Source organism: Vidua chalybeata, chromosome 6 (genome assembly GCF_026979565.1).
Source record: "Vidua chalybeata isolate OUT-0048 chromosome 6, bVidCha1 merged haplotype, whole genome shotgun sequence".
Classification (NCBI taxonomy): Eukaryota; Metazoa; Chordata; class Aves; order Passeriformes; family Viduidae; genus Vidua; species Vidua chalybeata.
The window spans coordinates 61,691,552-61,707,294 of NC_071535.1; the positions used below are offsets into that span (position 1 = coordinate 61,691,552).

Sequence of the window (15,743 nt, forward strand, 5' to 3'; positions counted from 1 at the left end):
CTGCTAGTTCCAGCCTGCAATTTTGTTTAGAAGCCCTGAGAGCTAAAAAACCCCAACTTGCAAAATTGGAATCCTGTTGTTTTGGAATTTTTTTTTTTCTGTTTGTTTGTTGTTTGTAAGTAATACTCTGTTTTTCTGTTGTTTTCATGTTGTTGGCCAGCACGCACACCAAATGCTCTGTGACTTATGGCCTGCAAGTGAAAGAGAGCAATGGAGAACTTTAAATCTATCCAGACATATTCAGCAAATTTGGAACGTTGTGGGGCTCAGTGGGGCGTGAAGCCTAAACTAATGCTGTTTTCTTCTGTTGTCTTCTGTTCCACAGTTAGGGAAGAATTTCTGCTTTAATGAGGGGAATGAGCCTGTTAAGATGCAGTTTTTGGCAGAACTGCACTGGTCTGTGCTGACATATGGTGAATCCAGTGACTTTTGGTGAAAGTGGCCATCCACTGGACCAAACGCTGCTTTCTTAAAATGTCAGGAAAATTAAAATACGTTAGGAAATTAAAATATGCATTGTACCAGCGTGTCCCGGTCTCTGCAGGCCAAAACTGAATTATCTGCAGCGCAAATGAAAACCCTTGGTGCTCTGTAAAATGGCTAAAAAAATCCAGGGAAGTGAAACAAACAACCCAAACACCTCTGGTACTGTGTGCAGAGGAAAAGGTAGTGTGAAACACTGGCCTGACTCTTTCAGGAGGTGCAGCACACGCTGTGCCAGCCCTGGTCCTGCACTGCTTTGTGCCAGCACAAGCATTCGTGACGCTGCTGTGGGCCAGCCTGGGGTCTGCCTCAAAAACCCCTTCTGCCCTTGTGGAAGGAGGCTTTTTGAAACCTGAATTTGTTCCTCATTGTGGTTTGCATCTGTTTGAAAGGGTTTTTTGGTTTGGTTTGGTTGGAATTCCTTTCCGCGTAGAAGATCTCTCGAAAAATCTGATTATTTAAGGAGTGAGTGCTCAGAAGGTGGACTTTAAATCATACTTTCTTGTACTGCTTTACAGATACTTAGGAAAGATTTTTCCTGAAGTAAAGAGCAAAATTAGGTAGGTGTCTGTGGTTCAGGGGGTCTGAAGCACCCCGTGTGTGTCTCATAAGCTGTTGGCTCTGCCCTGTGCTTGGCAGAAACTGGAGGCAGTGAACCTATGAAATGTATTGAGGATGACATAATAGATGGTGAAGAATGAGTGTGCTTTTCTGGATACTATAGTGTTTTTTTAATTTTTAACATGCATCTCCTGAATCTGTGCATTTGAGGATACTCACTTTGGATTTTGTACAAGTGAAAAAAACAAAATCCAGTGCCAGCTCTGAGCATGACTGAGGTTTCATGTATAACATACCCTTTCACTGTCATATTAATAGGAGGTATTAAGGTTTGTTTGTTCACTGTTTTGAATTTCACCCAGCTAGAAAAATCAGTCCTGTGACACTCAAAATGAACATCTCATTTACTTCTTAGGTTTCTGAATTTATCTCTGAAATCCTCTTGTCAAGCGGGTGTTAACAAATACATGTTCCAGCCATAATACAGGTGTTTTATTTTTGTGTACTTGCATTTAGATGCTGCTCTTGTGAATTGGAGAAGAAAGGCAGCAGGATTCAGCTCCTTCCCTCAGAAAACCCTTTAATCCATTTAAGTCAAATATGTTTTCCTCCTAGAGCAACTCTGGGGCCAGCAGGTTTCTAAGGTGAGTACCTCTTTGGAAAGCATACTGAAAGCAAGTAGTTTGTGAAAGGGAAAAGTTCTGTTGTGTGCCCTTAACAGAAAATGTTGCAGAGTTTGTCAAGTGGTGTATGAACAAAAATGCTCCTGATGACTGTATTACAGCTTGCAGTTGTTGCTGAGCACGTAGTATTGTGAAAAAAGTGTGAGCTTAGAAGCAGGTCCCACTCTGCATTCATACAAGCAAAACCCAAGAACCAGGAACTTTGAGGCCACGGGGCTTGCTGTGTGTCAGGACCAGTGAGGCAGGTAAATGCTCACCTCAGTGCCAGGGAAATGCCTGATCTCTCACCAGCTGCCAGAGAGCAGGTCTGTGAGCTTCCCAGTTCCCAGCCCAATCCCCTACCCAGGCTTCTCCCCTGTTTCTCTGCGCTAGGGGCTCCAGATGTGTAAAGACACGACTACAGGGAAACTCCTGCTGCTGTGACTGTGGAGGAGGGGTGCAGCAGGTTCAGGCTCGGACCTGCTCCCCATCACCTCCTGTGCGTGTCCCTGGCAGCAGGGAGCTCTCCTGCTCTGTTCCCACCTCGCTCCCTGTCCGGTCCCAGCAGGAGGGTTGGTGCACTTGGGAAGGGGATTGTGTGAGGAGGCTGACCCACAGCAGAGCAGGAGGTGTCTCCTGCTGCTCCGTGCCTCAGTGTCCCCAGCGGGGCTCCCTGTTCCCACCGGAGTGCAGGGACACGGGTGGGAGGCTGGATTGCTGCCTCTACAGCTGTGTCACAGTAAGTCAGCTACAAATACTGGTGCAGCTACGGCCTCACACTCCCTTCCAGGAAAAGTTTCCCTGGAAGTGTTGCTTTGGTTTGGTCAGGAGGGCAACTCATCTGTGGGCCTTTTTGTCTGAAACAGGAATTTTCCTCTGGTGGTTCACAGTGCTCGCTTCTTTCAAAAGTGATAACGACAACAGTACCCTTTCACTCTCTTTTTTTTTTTTTTTTTTTTTATTTGGGAAAAAGTCTTAATGCCATTTAGTCTCTTTCATGTTGATTTTTATTAGTTTGCTGTTTCTAAACAGGACAATCCATCCCAGTGGATTTCTGCCTGGCAATGCAGAAGACCTTCCTCATGGCTTTCAGCAACAAAGAAAAACCTGCCTGCTTGCCAGGCATATCTGAAGGTTGGCTAGAGTCAAAATTACTTATTTAAAATATATAGGTCAATTACTCACTATTAGAGGCCTGCTATTTTTTTTCTGTCTGCTCAACTATTCAAAAATATTTGGCCTTGCTCTTTCTTTCTGTCTGTCTTTCTTTCTGTCTGTCTTTCTTTCTGTCTTTCTTTCTGTCTTTCTTTCTGTCTGTCTTTCTGTCTTTCTTTCTGTCTTTCTTTCTGTCTTTCTTTCTGTCTTTCTTTCTGTCTGTCTTTCTGTCTGTCTGTCTTTCTGTCTGTCTGTCTTTCTGTCTGTCTGTCTTTCTGTCTGTCTTTCTCCTCATTGTAATATATTTTTGGAAGTCTCCCCTTTCCATTTGCTGTCTTGAAAGTAAAAGGACAAACGCGTCTAAGCCTCACTCTGTTGCTGTTGTGGCTGTTGACACAATTGCTGTGATTTTGGCGGGGGTGGGAGGGGGAAAAAAAAAAGAGGGGGGGAAAAAAAGACACCAGCCACATCCCTGATTTTATTTTTCCATAGGAAAGCCCCAGTTCCCTTAAGACGATGCTCGGCCTCAAAGGCGAACCCCGGTGTTTCTGGTCGCTGAGGTGAGCTTACCTACAAAGGAGCAGGGCACCGCATCAACGCCCAGTGACGAAAGGTGCGGAAACCTGTTCCGAGGATTTGGGTATTTTAATTGTTGCTGTTATTACTTATTTATTTTGCCATCTCGGCGGGCAGCGGACGGAGCCGATCGGCGACGCGTGGTGCGGGGCCGGCCGTGCCCGGGCGCTGCCCCTTGGCGGGGAGGGGGTCCCGGTGGGCTCCGGCCGTGACCCCGGCAGGGAGAGCCGTGCTCCAGCCGCCTCGGCGTGGGGAGCCTGTGCCGCGCTCGGGAAATGCAGCAGCGCTCCCTCCCTCCCTCCCTGCCCGGGGGGGTGAAGTGCGAGGCAGCGGGAGGAGCCGTGCGTGTCTCTGTGTGTGTGTGTGTGTGTGTGTGTGTGCGAGCAGCGCCGTGGCCGCCGCGTTTCCTGGTGCCTGCTCCCTGACCCCAGTGGCAGCCCCGATCACTGCACCGCGCCCGCCCTCGCCGCCGCCGCCGCGCTGCCGCTCCCGCAGCCGGAGCCCAGCCGGAGCCGGAGCCAGGGCCGCCGCCGCCGCCGGGCGCCGCCGCGGGGTCGGGCGCAGGCTCTGCCCCGGCCGCGCCCCCGCAGCCCCATGGAGCGGCCCCGCTGCCCGCGCTGAAGGCATCCCCGACCCGCCCGCAGCGGCAGCCGCGGAGGGAAGGTGAGCGGCCGCGGGCCGGTGTCGGGAGCAGGGGGGGAGCACGGCGGGGGCAGCGGAGCACAAAGCGGGCGGGTTAGAGGTGCCGTGTCATGGGCGGCAGCGGAGAGAGGGGCGGGCGGCAGCTCCGGCGGCGGCGCCGGTCCAGCCTCCCGCAAACAATGCTGAGGATGAACGCGGCCGCCCGCGCCCCCGCCGTGACCGCCCGAGCCCGCCGGGTCGGGTCGGGTCGTGTCGGGGCGGCGGCAGCGGCGCTTCCCCGCAGCCGGGGCGGCGGTGTCGGCGGCGCTTGAGCGAGGCTGCCCTGCCCCGCTCCGCTGCCCAGGCCGTGCCCCCGCTGCCCTCCGCCGCTGCCCGGGGGGCGGCCCGGGGGTGGCGTGCGGGGTCGGGCGCGGGTTGCGGCGGCGGGGCCGGGAGGGTAGGCCGGGGAAGCATTGTGCTGGCTGCGGCCAGCGGGCGGGCGGCAGCCGGCGGGCGCAGCGCCGAGCCGCCCGGCGGGCGCAGGGACGGGGCTGGCGGCGCGGAGCGAGCCGGGGAATGGGGGCGAGGCGGGGGGGACGCGCCGCAAAAGTAAGGAGGGTTGGCTCGGCGTTCCCCGGCGGAGTTGCCCCTCGCCCTTTGGCCGGCAGAGAAGCCGCTCTGAAACCCTGATCCCGGAGGCCGCAGACACTTGGAGCCTTTGGAGGGGTCGGGGGGCGCGGTGCCGGGGGTCGGCCCCGCCGCAAGAAAAAGCGGCGGGCATCACCCCCACCCCCGCCCGGCCCCGCCGCGCTCGCCCGCGGCTGCTGTGGAGTTCATCGCATCCCTCCCCCGAGCCGAGCATCCTCCCCCCCGCGGCCCCTTGCGGTCCGTGGCACGGCGGGCAACGGGGGCGAGGCGAACTTTGTGCGGCGCGGCACGTAGGGCGCAGACGGGGCAGAAATGCCCCCCGGTGCCGCGGGGCGGGGGCAGGGCAGGGGGCGCGGGGCGGGGGCTGCGGCACACGCCGGGACGGGGCCGCGCCGGAGCCATTGGCCACCCGGAGCCATCAATCACCGCGGGGCGAGCCCGGCGCCCCGCGGGGCCGCGGCCGGGGCGGCCCGGGAGCCGGCGGAGGCGGGGAGCGGCCGGGAGCCCAGGTACCGGGGGTCGGCGGCGGGGGAAGAGTCGGGGTCCGGGCCCCCCACCCCGCTGCCTCCGCCGGGCTCGGCGGCTAGCTGGAGCGCGGAGTTGTCCGCCAAGTGCGGCGCGGCATCTCGGGGAGCGGCGGAGTCCCCGCGGGGCCGGGAGCGCACCGGGAGTGCCGGGGGCTCCGCGGCCGCGGCGCGGCCCCGGGCGGGCGCGGCGGGGTAAGAGCGCCGGGAGAGTGCGTGGAGCACCACAAGGTGTTGACACGGGCTTAACCCTTCCCGGCTCCTGCCTTTCAGCGTTTTCTGCTGCGGCCCGAGCCCAGCTAGAGGCGAATGTTTGAAATTCAGATGAGGGAGGCGTAAATATTTTATTTGGGGAAATGGGTTTTTTCGCGTGCCTTCGTGCGGGTGGTTGTCTGTGCGATGTAACGCTACGTGGGAATTGACTTACCTGCGCAGGTTTCCTGGCAGTTTTTTTGACAGGGCGGCAGCGTACAGGTTTACAAATAGCTGCAGCCGCGTTTGGGTCAGGCGTGTTCTGAAAAAGCTCCGCTTTATACCCGTAACGCCGGGCAGATGTGTACAATGGCACATCTCCTGTCTGGCTGCCGCTGCAAATACACGCTGGAAAAGGGTAACAGCCTGTATCTGGGAAAAGGCAACACGCTGAAAAAGCATCGTTTGCGTTTTTAATGTAGGCATTCTTACCTAAAACTGCCTCGAAAGGCGTGGAAGATATTACGTGTTGTGTTTACTTGATAGATGGGAAAATAATCCAACTTTTATTTTTTTTTGCACTCATCTCCTGTGAGTAACCTTCAAGTAGTGCTCATAGTTGGAGAAAGAAGAATGGTAGCAGTTCGAAGAGGTCTCTTTTAATTTCTTTTTTTTTAAAATCTTGGGCCTAGGATACGTTTGTTTTAAAGTTTTGAAGTGTTCAGCTTCTTTCTTCTATTTTCTTCAGAGACGTTCCCAGTAAAGAAGGTAATAATTAGATACTTCTGATAGTTGAGCTGTAGTACTCTATGAAGTATTAAATGGAAATGAAAAGAATTGACACAGAAGCCAGCTTCAAATTATATTTTTTTTTTTTACCCCCAGTCTGGCATTTGTTGTTGAATTTCATTTTAAAAGGATGCTTTGTTCAGCTTTGTCTCAGTTTAAGTACAGATTTATTTTTAAGATTAAAGATTAGAACAATGGGAAGCAATTGCAGCTTATAGACTTATAATCTTACTGAGAGTCAACTTAAAAGTATTTAATACAGCTATCTCAGTGCCCTCTTGTCATTTGTTTTATGCCAGTTAGTTGTAATTTCTTTCTGGACTGCTACAAACATTGTAAAAAATGCCTATTATCTTTATGTATAATTCATTCTCATGAACAAATTAGATTTTTCTTCCATGAGTGAACAATAATATGAAATTTAATGTTCTGACCTTTCTTATGCTGGGGTGCTGAAAACAGTGTCATTAAGCTTTCCTGATAGCCCAAGCATATTTTTGTCGTTGGTTTAACGCATTTTTATATTGTTGCTTTTAATTGCAGAAAAAAACATTACACATGTAATTTTCACACCACTTCTTAATGTATGAAGCCTCCAAAGTTCTTGCAGTGTAAAAGAAAAACTCTTTATTTTTTTTTTTCCTGGGGAGCTCTGATGGCCTGTCTTGTTAATGACAGTCATTTCTCTGGCAGGAAGATGTTTTCATTTGTATTTACTTCTCAGTACAGGGCAATTATGCTGCTCTGCGTTGTGCACTCTTCTTAGTTTCTATCTCAAAAGAACTGCAGCGCTTGGAACCAGGACTGCAGTTTGAAGCAGGTGTTGTGTTTTAGTGTTATGCAAAATAACACTAAAATATAATTGTAGAGGAAATTCAGGAAACAGCTGCAAATTCGGCGCGGTAACCGCTGGGTTATGTGAGCAGTTCTTGCAGCACCTTACATCGCATCTAGCACAGCAAGGATGTGTTCCAGCAAAGCTCACCCTTGCTGATTTTTGCTGCTGAGACCTTGTTCTCATGAGAGAGGTCCGCTAGGTCTCACAGGGGAGGAGCAGGCTGTAACCACAGTTACAGTGCTCTGCCATCTCCAGTGACAGTTTGGAAATCCATGCTTTAAGGTTTAATTTCATCTTTTTTTTTCTTTTTAATTTTTTTTCCTTCTACTTTTTTCCTTCCGATGCTGAAGAAGATGAAGGGATAGAATGCAGTTGCTAGAACAAAGTTTGCGGCATGTCTTAACCCAGCCAACATATGGAAGCCTACGTAGGCCTGAGGTGGTAAAATAGTAAAATAAATGGCCTATAGCAGGCCATCTGCCATTTGCAGAGCGTTTCCATCGTGCCTCGTGCCAAACTGGAAATTAGTCTTTGTATTAAAAATATATTTGGAATACAAATCAAAGATTTCAAATGCTCAGTGTTACACATGGCAAGCACATTTCTATCTGGGAGCTGGAGAAGCCCAGGGAAATTGCACTGGAAAAATATTGCTTGGTTTGATGCTCGGGGCCCAAGTCATTCTCTTCTCTTTCCCATCTCTTTGTCTTCCCAGTAAGCAAGGATTTACTTTTGTGAAATGCACTCCAGATAGGAGAAGCCCACTCTTGCACGTGGCAGCTAAAGGGAGGAATTTCAGTGGGCTCCGAGAGCGGTGGTTTCATGTCCTTGCAGCTAGCACAGCGTGTCCCAGCTGAGGATCTGCCTCTTAAACGGGGCTTTTACGGAGTTGCTCATCTTGAGAGTATCCTTCGACCATCCGCTGGTCAATTTCTGAAAGGAAGGCAGCCGAGGTATCCTCAGGATACTGACCGGACCCATGGAAGCTCGGGTTTTGCCCGGGAAGCTCAGCAGAGCGTGTTTGGGAGGTTCTGGCTGTTGGGTTGTGCCGGTATCACAGCGCACACCCAGGCCTAACGCAAAATGTGTCTAAGAGCACTCTGAAGAAGCCGGACAGGGATGCAGAGAGAGGGAAGAGCCTGATTCTTTCACCTTATGCAGAAACATGCATAAAATCGCGCTTTAGTCTGATAAATCATTGCTGTCTGCTGACAGTGAGTCCGAACCAGTTTCAGTGCTAGTGAGCTACAACGTGGATGTTTTGTTAACATTGCCTAGATACTCACTTTCTCTGGGCACATAAACGCCTCGATTCAGAGGTATTTGGGTGTGCCTTTTGCTGTGCGATTGTAACGTGTTCTCTACATCAGTTTCATGAAAGTTTCTCAGTTATTAGCGTTCTAAAGCTACAGCAGCGGCTTGAAAACAAGTGTGCGGGTTTGTGGAAAGTCTTCTGTCCTTCTGGAAGCTGGGTCCACTTGTGAGTTTTCGTGGTTGCAATTAACGCAAGATGTTATTTAAAATCGAGGTTATGAAATGGGGAGTATTTAAGTGGAGCTTTCAACACAGATATGTTATTCCCCCTTCCCCCACCCCCTGAAGATAAAGCCTTACTTTAAGCATTCATCCTTTGGATGTGTCTAATGATGATGGAGCTGGATGATGAGGTAATTAAAAAAAAAAAAAAAAGTGAATAGTAATGAGTGGAGAGGGGTGATGGGTACGTGGGGAATATAGAAAAAGATCTCAGATCTGAATAGGTCTCAGATCTGAACAGGTCTCAGATCTGAATGGAAGTCAGGAGAGCGTGGAGCACTAGGTCAGGGTGTGTTTACATCTCATGGCTTACAGCAGCGTGTGCTGTCTGTCTCTCCCAGCAGAGGTCACGGAGTTGATGCGGAGCTGCTGGGAGTCGGGATCTGGCCGGACCACAATGCCCTGCCCTGCCCCTGGCCTTGGGAAGCTGTGAGCTTGCTCATGTCCATAAGGAGGAAGGATGGCTCATGGAATTCCTTCACAAGGCAAAGTTACCGTAACGGTGGATGAGTACAGCTCCAACCCCACGCAGGCGTTCACGCACTACAACATCAACCAGAGCCGCTTCCAGCCTCCCCACGTGCATATGTGAGTATTCCCTGCCTGTGTGCCTCACACCGGGACTGCTGCTCCGGGCGGGGCTGGGAAACTGGGAACTTGGCTTAGTTAGCAAGGGGATCTAAAAGGCAGAGTGGTTAGCAGGGTTTGGAGCCCGTGTGTCCGAGGGGTGAGGAGCTGGGCTCCATCCTCTCCTGGATGGAGGCGGTGGGTGCCACCACCTCGGTGAGACTCGGTGAGTGCCACCACCTCAGTGGGACTCGGTGGGTGCCACCACCATGGTGAGACTCAGTGGGTGCCACCACCTCGGTGAGACTCGGTGAGTGCCACCACCATGGTGAGACTCAGTGGGTGCCACCACCTCGGTGAGACTCGGTGGGTGACACCACCACGGTGAGACTCGGTTGGTGCCGCCACCTCTGTGGGACTCAGTGGGTGCCACCACCTCAGTGAGACTCAGTGGGTGCCACCACCATGGTGGGACTCTGGGACTCGGTGAGCGCCACCACCTCAGTGAGACTCAGTGGGTGCCACCACCTTGGTGAGACTCGGTGAGTGCCACCACCTTGGTGGGACTCGGTGGGTGCCACCACCTTGATCGGACTCGGTGGGTGCCACCACCTCAGTGAGACTCGTTGGGTGCCACCACCATGGTGGGACTCTGGGACTCGGTGGGTGCCACCACCTCGGTGGGACTCTGGGACTCGGTGCCACCACCTCGGTGGGACTCTGGGACTCGGTGCCACCACCTCGGTGGGACTCTCCCCGTGCTCTCAAGCTTGTCACTTCACTGATCTCGCCCTCACTCGCCTGAGGGACCCATTGCGCTAAGATTTAAGCTCCCTTCCCCCAGCGCTCACACTCAGCTGCGAAATAGGCCTAATTGGGACTAATTGTCCCCCCCGATCAGTGCATCCTTTGTCCTCCTGGTTGCGAGCGGAACGTGTGCCGCATTCCACATTCCACCCGCAACCTGCGGCACAAAGGAGCCGGGGCTGCCCCGCGGCTCCTGCGAGGAGCTGCAGACCCTTCCAACACCTCCCTTCGGCCCCGGCCGAGGGAACCGTGGCCAGGGGGCGGCTGGAGGCTCCTTCTGGCCTCACCTCGGTATTCCCGGCGGCTGTGGCACCCTGGTGGCACAATGGGCTGCTTGCTCAGCACAGCACCAGTTCCAACTCTGAATTTCCTTCCCATTGTTCAGCGGGGTTTGATCTTTATCGGTTATTTATGTGAAGGTTCTTTTTCTTTTAGCATTAATAGACTGAAAAGCACGTGAAACTAAAACAAAGCCGACATCCCTGGACATCCTGCGAGCCATTGTTAGGCAGGATTTTGAACCATGTCACACTATTGAATTTGATAAGGATTTTGCATAATAAGGGGGGAAAGTTGTATGGTACTTCATTGCATTTTTGTTATGTAGAAGCCTGCCGGAAGAGCCACAATGTAGGAGTTCAGCACCTTCTAATAGGATTTCTTGTGGTTACAATGTTCCTAAAGGCAACTTCAGGAAGGATGCTGAGTGTCTGTCCTGCATTCACTTTTCAAGGTGGAAAACTTTCCATTAATTACATTTGATTTATTAGTACTGCGGTGATGTAACTTTGAGTTTAGAAACATTTCCGTGTCTCGAGTCACTTTTTAGACCTTTTGCCAGCAAATTCCTGGTGCGTGGTTTGCACTCCAGGCTGTGCTTCTGACTGACACTAAGTACAAATCTTATTTAGAGAATGAACTCAAAGCAAACAAAAGAAAATCAGAAGGCAGTTTTAAAGAACCCCTTCCCGTGACATTGACTTCAGTGGGAGCTGAATTTAGGACTAAGTGTGGTGTTCAACTCTGTAAAAATTGTTCATGCTTTGTTTAAAAACCTCACAAACATACAGGCACTCCTCTAAGGGATAGTGTAAAATGATACTAACTTGATGAATGTCTTGAAAGATACTTGTTTGGAAAAACTGTGTAGTTGAATTAAACACTGAAACTTCAAAGTGAGGTACAGCGACAGAATTTTAAATAATTTTAAACTTAAATACTGGAACTTTCTTAAAATCAGAAATTCGGGTTTGGCAGAAGGTGTTGGTGCACAAAAGGGAGATCAAAATCTAGAAAAAAACTGGCAATGAATTAGTCTCAGATCCACAGTGGAAGCAGACAGAAATGTTCCAGTGCAGGAGGTGAGTTCATAGGTCTGGGTAGCAAACGGCAGATTTTAGAAAACCTGGTAAAGAAAAGAGGGGATCCTACCAGGTGGGCAGAGGAAAGCAAGGAAGTGAAGATCTGAGTGTGCTGAGGGTTTGTGTGATGTGAGAGCAGCAGAACTGCTGCTGGGGAGGGGAGACTGGATTGTGTGGTAGCTTCAGATGGAGTCTTTATTGTCTTCTTAATGTATTGTAGTGGAAGTTTTGTGTGTTCATCTGAAAGAGGTTGTCATCAAGTGAGAAATCTTAACAGAAAATTGGTAAAAGCAGTATTAACAAAGAAACCATGATCTTTTTACCCTGCTCTGGCTCTGTTAGTGCTACACTGCTGCAGCTGCCAGGATTGATTTGATTTGGTTTTACAGTCTGCTTTTCTTTGTTGCTGTCTTTTAGAGTAATGCATGTGTGTGGTTTGTCGGTTTGCTTTTGTTTGTTTGTTTGTTTGTTTTTTTCCCTAAGAGGGAGCTTGAAGACGCTTTATTCTCTGGTGACAAATTTATTTTAAAAATCGTGGGATGAAGAGAAATGAGTGAAGCAACACGGGAGCTGAGTTTTGTGACATGTGTGTGAACAGCAGGGCAATCTATTGCTGCAGGACCTGCTGCATGCCATAAATCAGGAGCTGGGTGCAGCTTAAGGACAGTGCTGCTTGCTAAAGGAAATGCTGCTTTTAGAAGCAATTCCTCTGCGGTTATGCATCTTCGTGTGCAAAGGTGAGAGCTGGTTTCTTGGCCTCCACAGAGCCATTTACAAGGTCCTGTGTCCTTTGGGCCTAGCTCTGATTTCACACAGAGTACAGTCCATGGAGTTTCACCAGCATTGCCTCCTGTAAGGCGCTACTTTGCCAAGTTCACGTGTCCCGGGCTGCTTCTCACACTTTTATTTTGTGCCTTTCTTGTAGTTCAGTCAGCTGGGAGAGAGTTCTCTTATCTTCATATGTATTTTTTACACTCCTTAGTCAGTTTGTTTAAGCGTGGTGTCAGTTAACAGCAGAGTTTTTATTACAGCTGCCCTTGCTTGGGGCTGGCAGCTACAGCAGCTTTGTCAGTACAGCCTCTGGATCGGTTTGTCCAACCACTTCACTTCATTTCATTTCATTTCATTGTGTTTCTCTGCTGATTAGTGTTTGAACTGGTATTCTAAAGGCAGGTTTTGCTGCACATTTGTTTTGCATAACGGGATGCAATTTAGATATTATTTTGTCATCTGAACCCACCCACAGGTTTCAGTGGCTTTCTGACTGTTACAGAGTGTTTGTGTTTGATTGCTTTGTCCAGTTAGTGTTTACTTTCACTTAGTTTTAATTAACAGCATCATCTTAGCTCCCTGCTTTCAAGGGCAGCTGCAAAATAATAAATAACTATCATATTATGGTTATTAATATTATAATACCTATAATATGCTTCTCTGTGCTTCGTATTGGTTATTATTCTTTTGAAAGTTTTCACACTTTGAAATTTTTTGGCAAGAATTAAAGAGGGAAGTGCTTCTTGCCCCTTAGGTGTATAAGAGTGTGTTTGAGAGGTTTTTTTTGGATGTTTGTTTGTTTATTTTTAAACCAAACCACCTTTTAAGCCTGTTTAGACTTCTGAAATATTCTGTATGAGGCTGCTAGCAGTGGTTCCAGCAGTACCAGTGAGCAGCAGTGGGATGCAGCCTGGGGACAAATTCAAATGAAAACCTACTTCCTTAGTTTTTAAGCAGACAGAAAAATCTTCCTGTTTAGGTACAGCACCCCATTTACTTGCAGAGGGGGAAAAAAAAAAAGAGTGAAATAAACCAAAATAAAACTTGAGTATGTGTTTTGGAAAATGCCCCTTTGGACAGGCCTGTCTGGTGAGGATGAGGGAGTTTTGTGAGGATAAAATAGCTGCAGGCTTCTTTTTTTGGGGTAGTTTGAATGCATGTTACCACTTCGTTATGGTTTAAATTCAATAGTAGGGGAGTGAGAAAGAGGTTTGTGTGCCAGAGCAAAAGTCCTCCAAATAAGTTTATTCATACCTGGAGATACATTTTTCAATCTGTAACTATATAATTTTACTGCCTTTTCTGTACTGGAGCAGCACCCCACCACGTGACTGTTTTTATTTTAAAACATAGAGTATAAGCAGAGTTTTATATTGTTAGAAATATATGTGTGGTTGAATAAAGTACACAAATGCCTGATACGTAAAACCTGAAACTTCAAAGTAGGGTACAGTGACAGAATTCTAAATGATTTTTAACTTAAGTACTGCAGCTTCCTCAAAATCAGAAATTTGGTTAAAAATTTTGGTTTAAAAATCAGAACATAACAATTAAAAAAAACCAAACAAACAAAACCACAGCTCTTTGATCATAGAAGAAAAAACTTCCAGCTGTGATGAAAGCTGACACTGTTAGAAGCCAGAGATGTTCTTAGAGTACTAACCCTGACAGAGAGGATCTTGGTTTGTTGGGGTTTTCCCCCCTTTTCTTGGGGGAAAACCATCCTGCATTTAATGGGCTTTATACACTGAGACCAGAGGGAAATGAGGGGTTTGATTTGCAGCATTCCCCCTTTTTTGTTTCGTGCGAGGTGTGCAAAATATGAACTCACTTGACAGGTACAGAAAAGTGGGGCTGGTATGAGTGGTGTTATTGGCTGAGGGGAAAAAAGAGATTCAGCCTCACAGCACTCAGCTGTAGCTGTGTGACTGATGGGACAGACTTGGAGTTCTGCTGGAAATTGCTGCTCTGGCCATTAGTAACACTCCTTTTCTTTATCTGTACAAAAGCATGCACAGCTTGTAACCGTTCAGGTTTCTTTTCACTACTTATTTTTCTAAATAAATAAATAAATATTTCCAAATAAATAAATAAATAAATATTTCCAAATAAATAAATAAATATTTCCAAATAAATAAATAAATAAATATTTATTATTAAATAAATAAATATATAAGCACATATATATTATATATACATGTATATATAATATATATATTATATATATTATAAATACTCTAAAGATACTCTAAAGATACTCTAAAGATAAGATATTCTAAAGATATTCTAAAGATATTTATTATAAAGATATTCTAAAGATATTTATTATAAAGATATTCTAAAGGTATTTATTATAATGGTATTTATTATAAAGGTATTTTATTATAAAGGTATTTATTATAAAGGTATTTATTATAAATGTATTTGTTATAATGGTATTTGTTATAATGGTATTTGTTATAATGGTATTTGTTATAATGGTATTTGTTATAATGGTATTTGTTATAATGGTATTTGTTATAATGGTATTTATTATAATGGTATTTATTATAAAGGTATTTATTATAAGATTTAATATTATTAATATTATTTAATATTATGAATAATCATCTATTATAAACATATAATGAATACTCTCTGAAACAATCAGGTGGCATTTAAGCTGTGGCTGTGGAAACAGGAGTGCTTTGAATGAGTGCACTTAAACCAGGGATTTCCCCCTGGGGTCAGGGCTCTGATCAGCTCACCTTGGTGCAGGTTTGTCTCCTTTCCCTGGCTGCTCCCTTGTCCTGAATCAAACCCTGTTTCGAGTGCCTGTGCGTGTCTGTGGCAGTGCAGATCTCTCCCATCTCGCTGATTTTACACTCTTAAAGTTATCGTGCAAAAAATGTAAGCGGCACCAAAGTTCCAAAGTTCAATTTTAGGTGTAAAATGAAAATAACTTCTTAAAGAAGCGGCGCTTATTTGGGGTGCTGGAGTGTGGGGCACCACTTCCAGTGGTGGTGCAAGGCTCAGTTTTGTAATTAAAATTCAAATTTAGGCCCCTTGTATTGAGTTTACACAGCGCAGTCATCGTATGCTAAACACTCTTGAAAAATTGATTAAATTTCTGACCTTTCTTTTTGTCATTGTAAAAAGGAGTAGTAATATCAACCTACCTTTAAAAAAATAGCCTGACATCCCTGGAAGGCTAATGCCAGTATTAAAAGTAAAAGTGCCATTATTATTATTATTATTATTATTATTATTATTATTATTATTATTATTATTATTATTAATGTAGGGCATGTTTAAAATAATTTTTTGTCACCATTGCCCTGTTCCTGCTGCTCCCTCCTGCCCCAGCAGAGCTGGCAGAGCCTTTGGGAGCTGCTGGATGGATGCTGAAACAGTCCAGGGTACACATCTCCTTGTAGTGGGGTGGGGTTTTTGCTTTAGTTGGGATTTTATTTTGTTTTATTTTATTTTATTTTATTTTGTTTTATTTTATTTTATTTTATTTTATTTTATTTTTTATTTTTTAATATTTTTTTATTTTTATTTTATATTTTATTTTATATTTTATTTCATATTTTATTTTATATTTTATTTTAAAATTCTATTTTATTTTATCTTTCATTTTTAAATTTAATTTTATTTTTTACTTTTAATT

The 15,743-nt window shown here is 47.0% G+C and overlaps 1 protein-coding gene across 2 annotated transcripts in view; it reads left to right on the forward strand.

Annotated features, from left to right (window-relative positions):
- Window positions 1-4,009: 4,009 nt before the first annotated feature.
- MPPED2 (metallophosphoesterase domain containing 2) overlaps window positions 4,010-15,743 on the forward strand; it is a 112,767-nt gene continuing 101,033 nt past the window's right edge. The window contains exons 1-2 of one of the 2 annotated variants that reach the window (XM_053946836.1): window positions 4,010-4,100; window positions 8,930-9,173. In XM_053946836.1, coding sequence (XP_053802811.1) covers window positions 9,046-9,173 — 128 coding nt within the window. In that variant the 5' untranslated portion in view covers window positions 4,010-4,100; window positions 8,930-9,045. Of the gene's footprint in view, window positions 4,101-5,181; window positions 5,216-8,929; window positions 9,174-15,743 lie in introns of those variants that run through there. The other variant, XM_053946837.1, reaches the window with a different exon arrangement.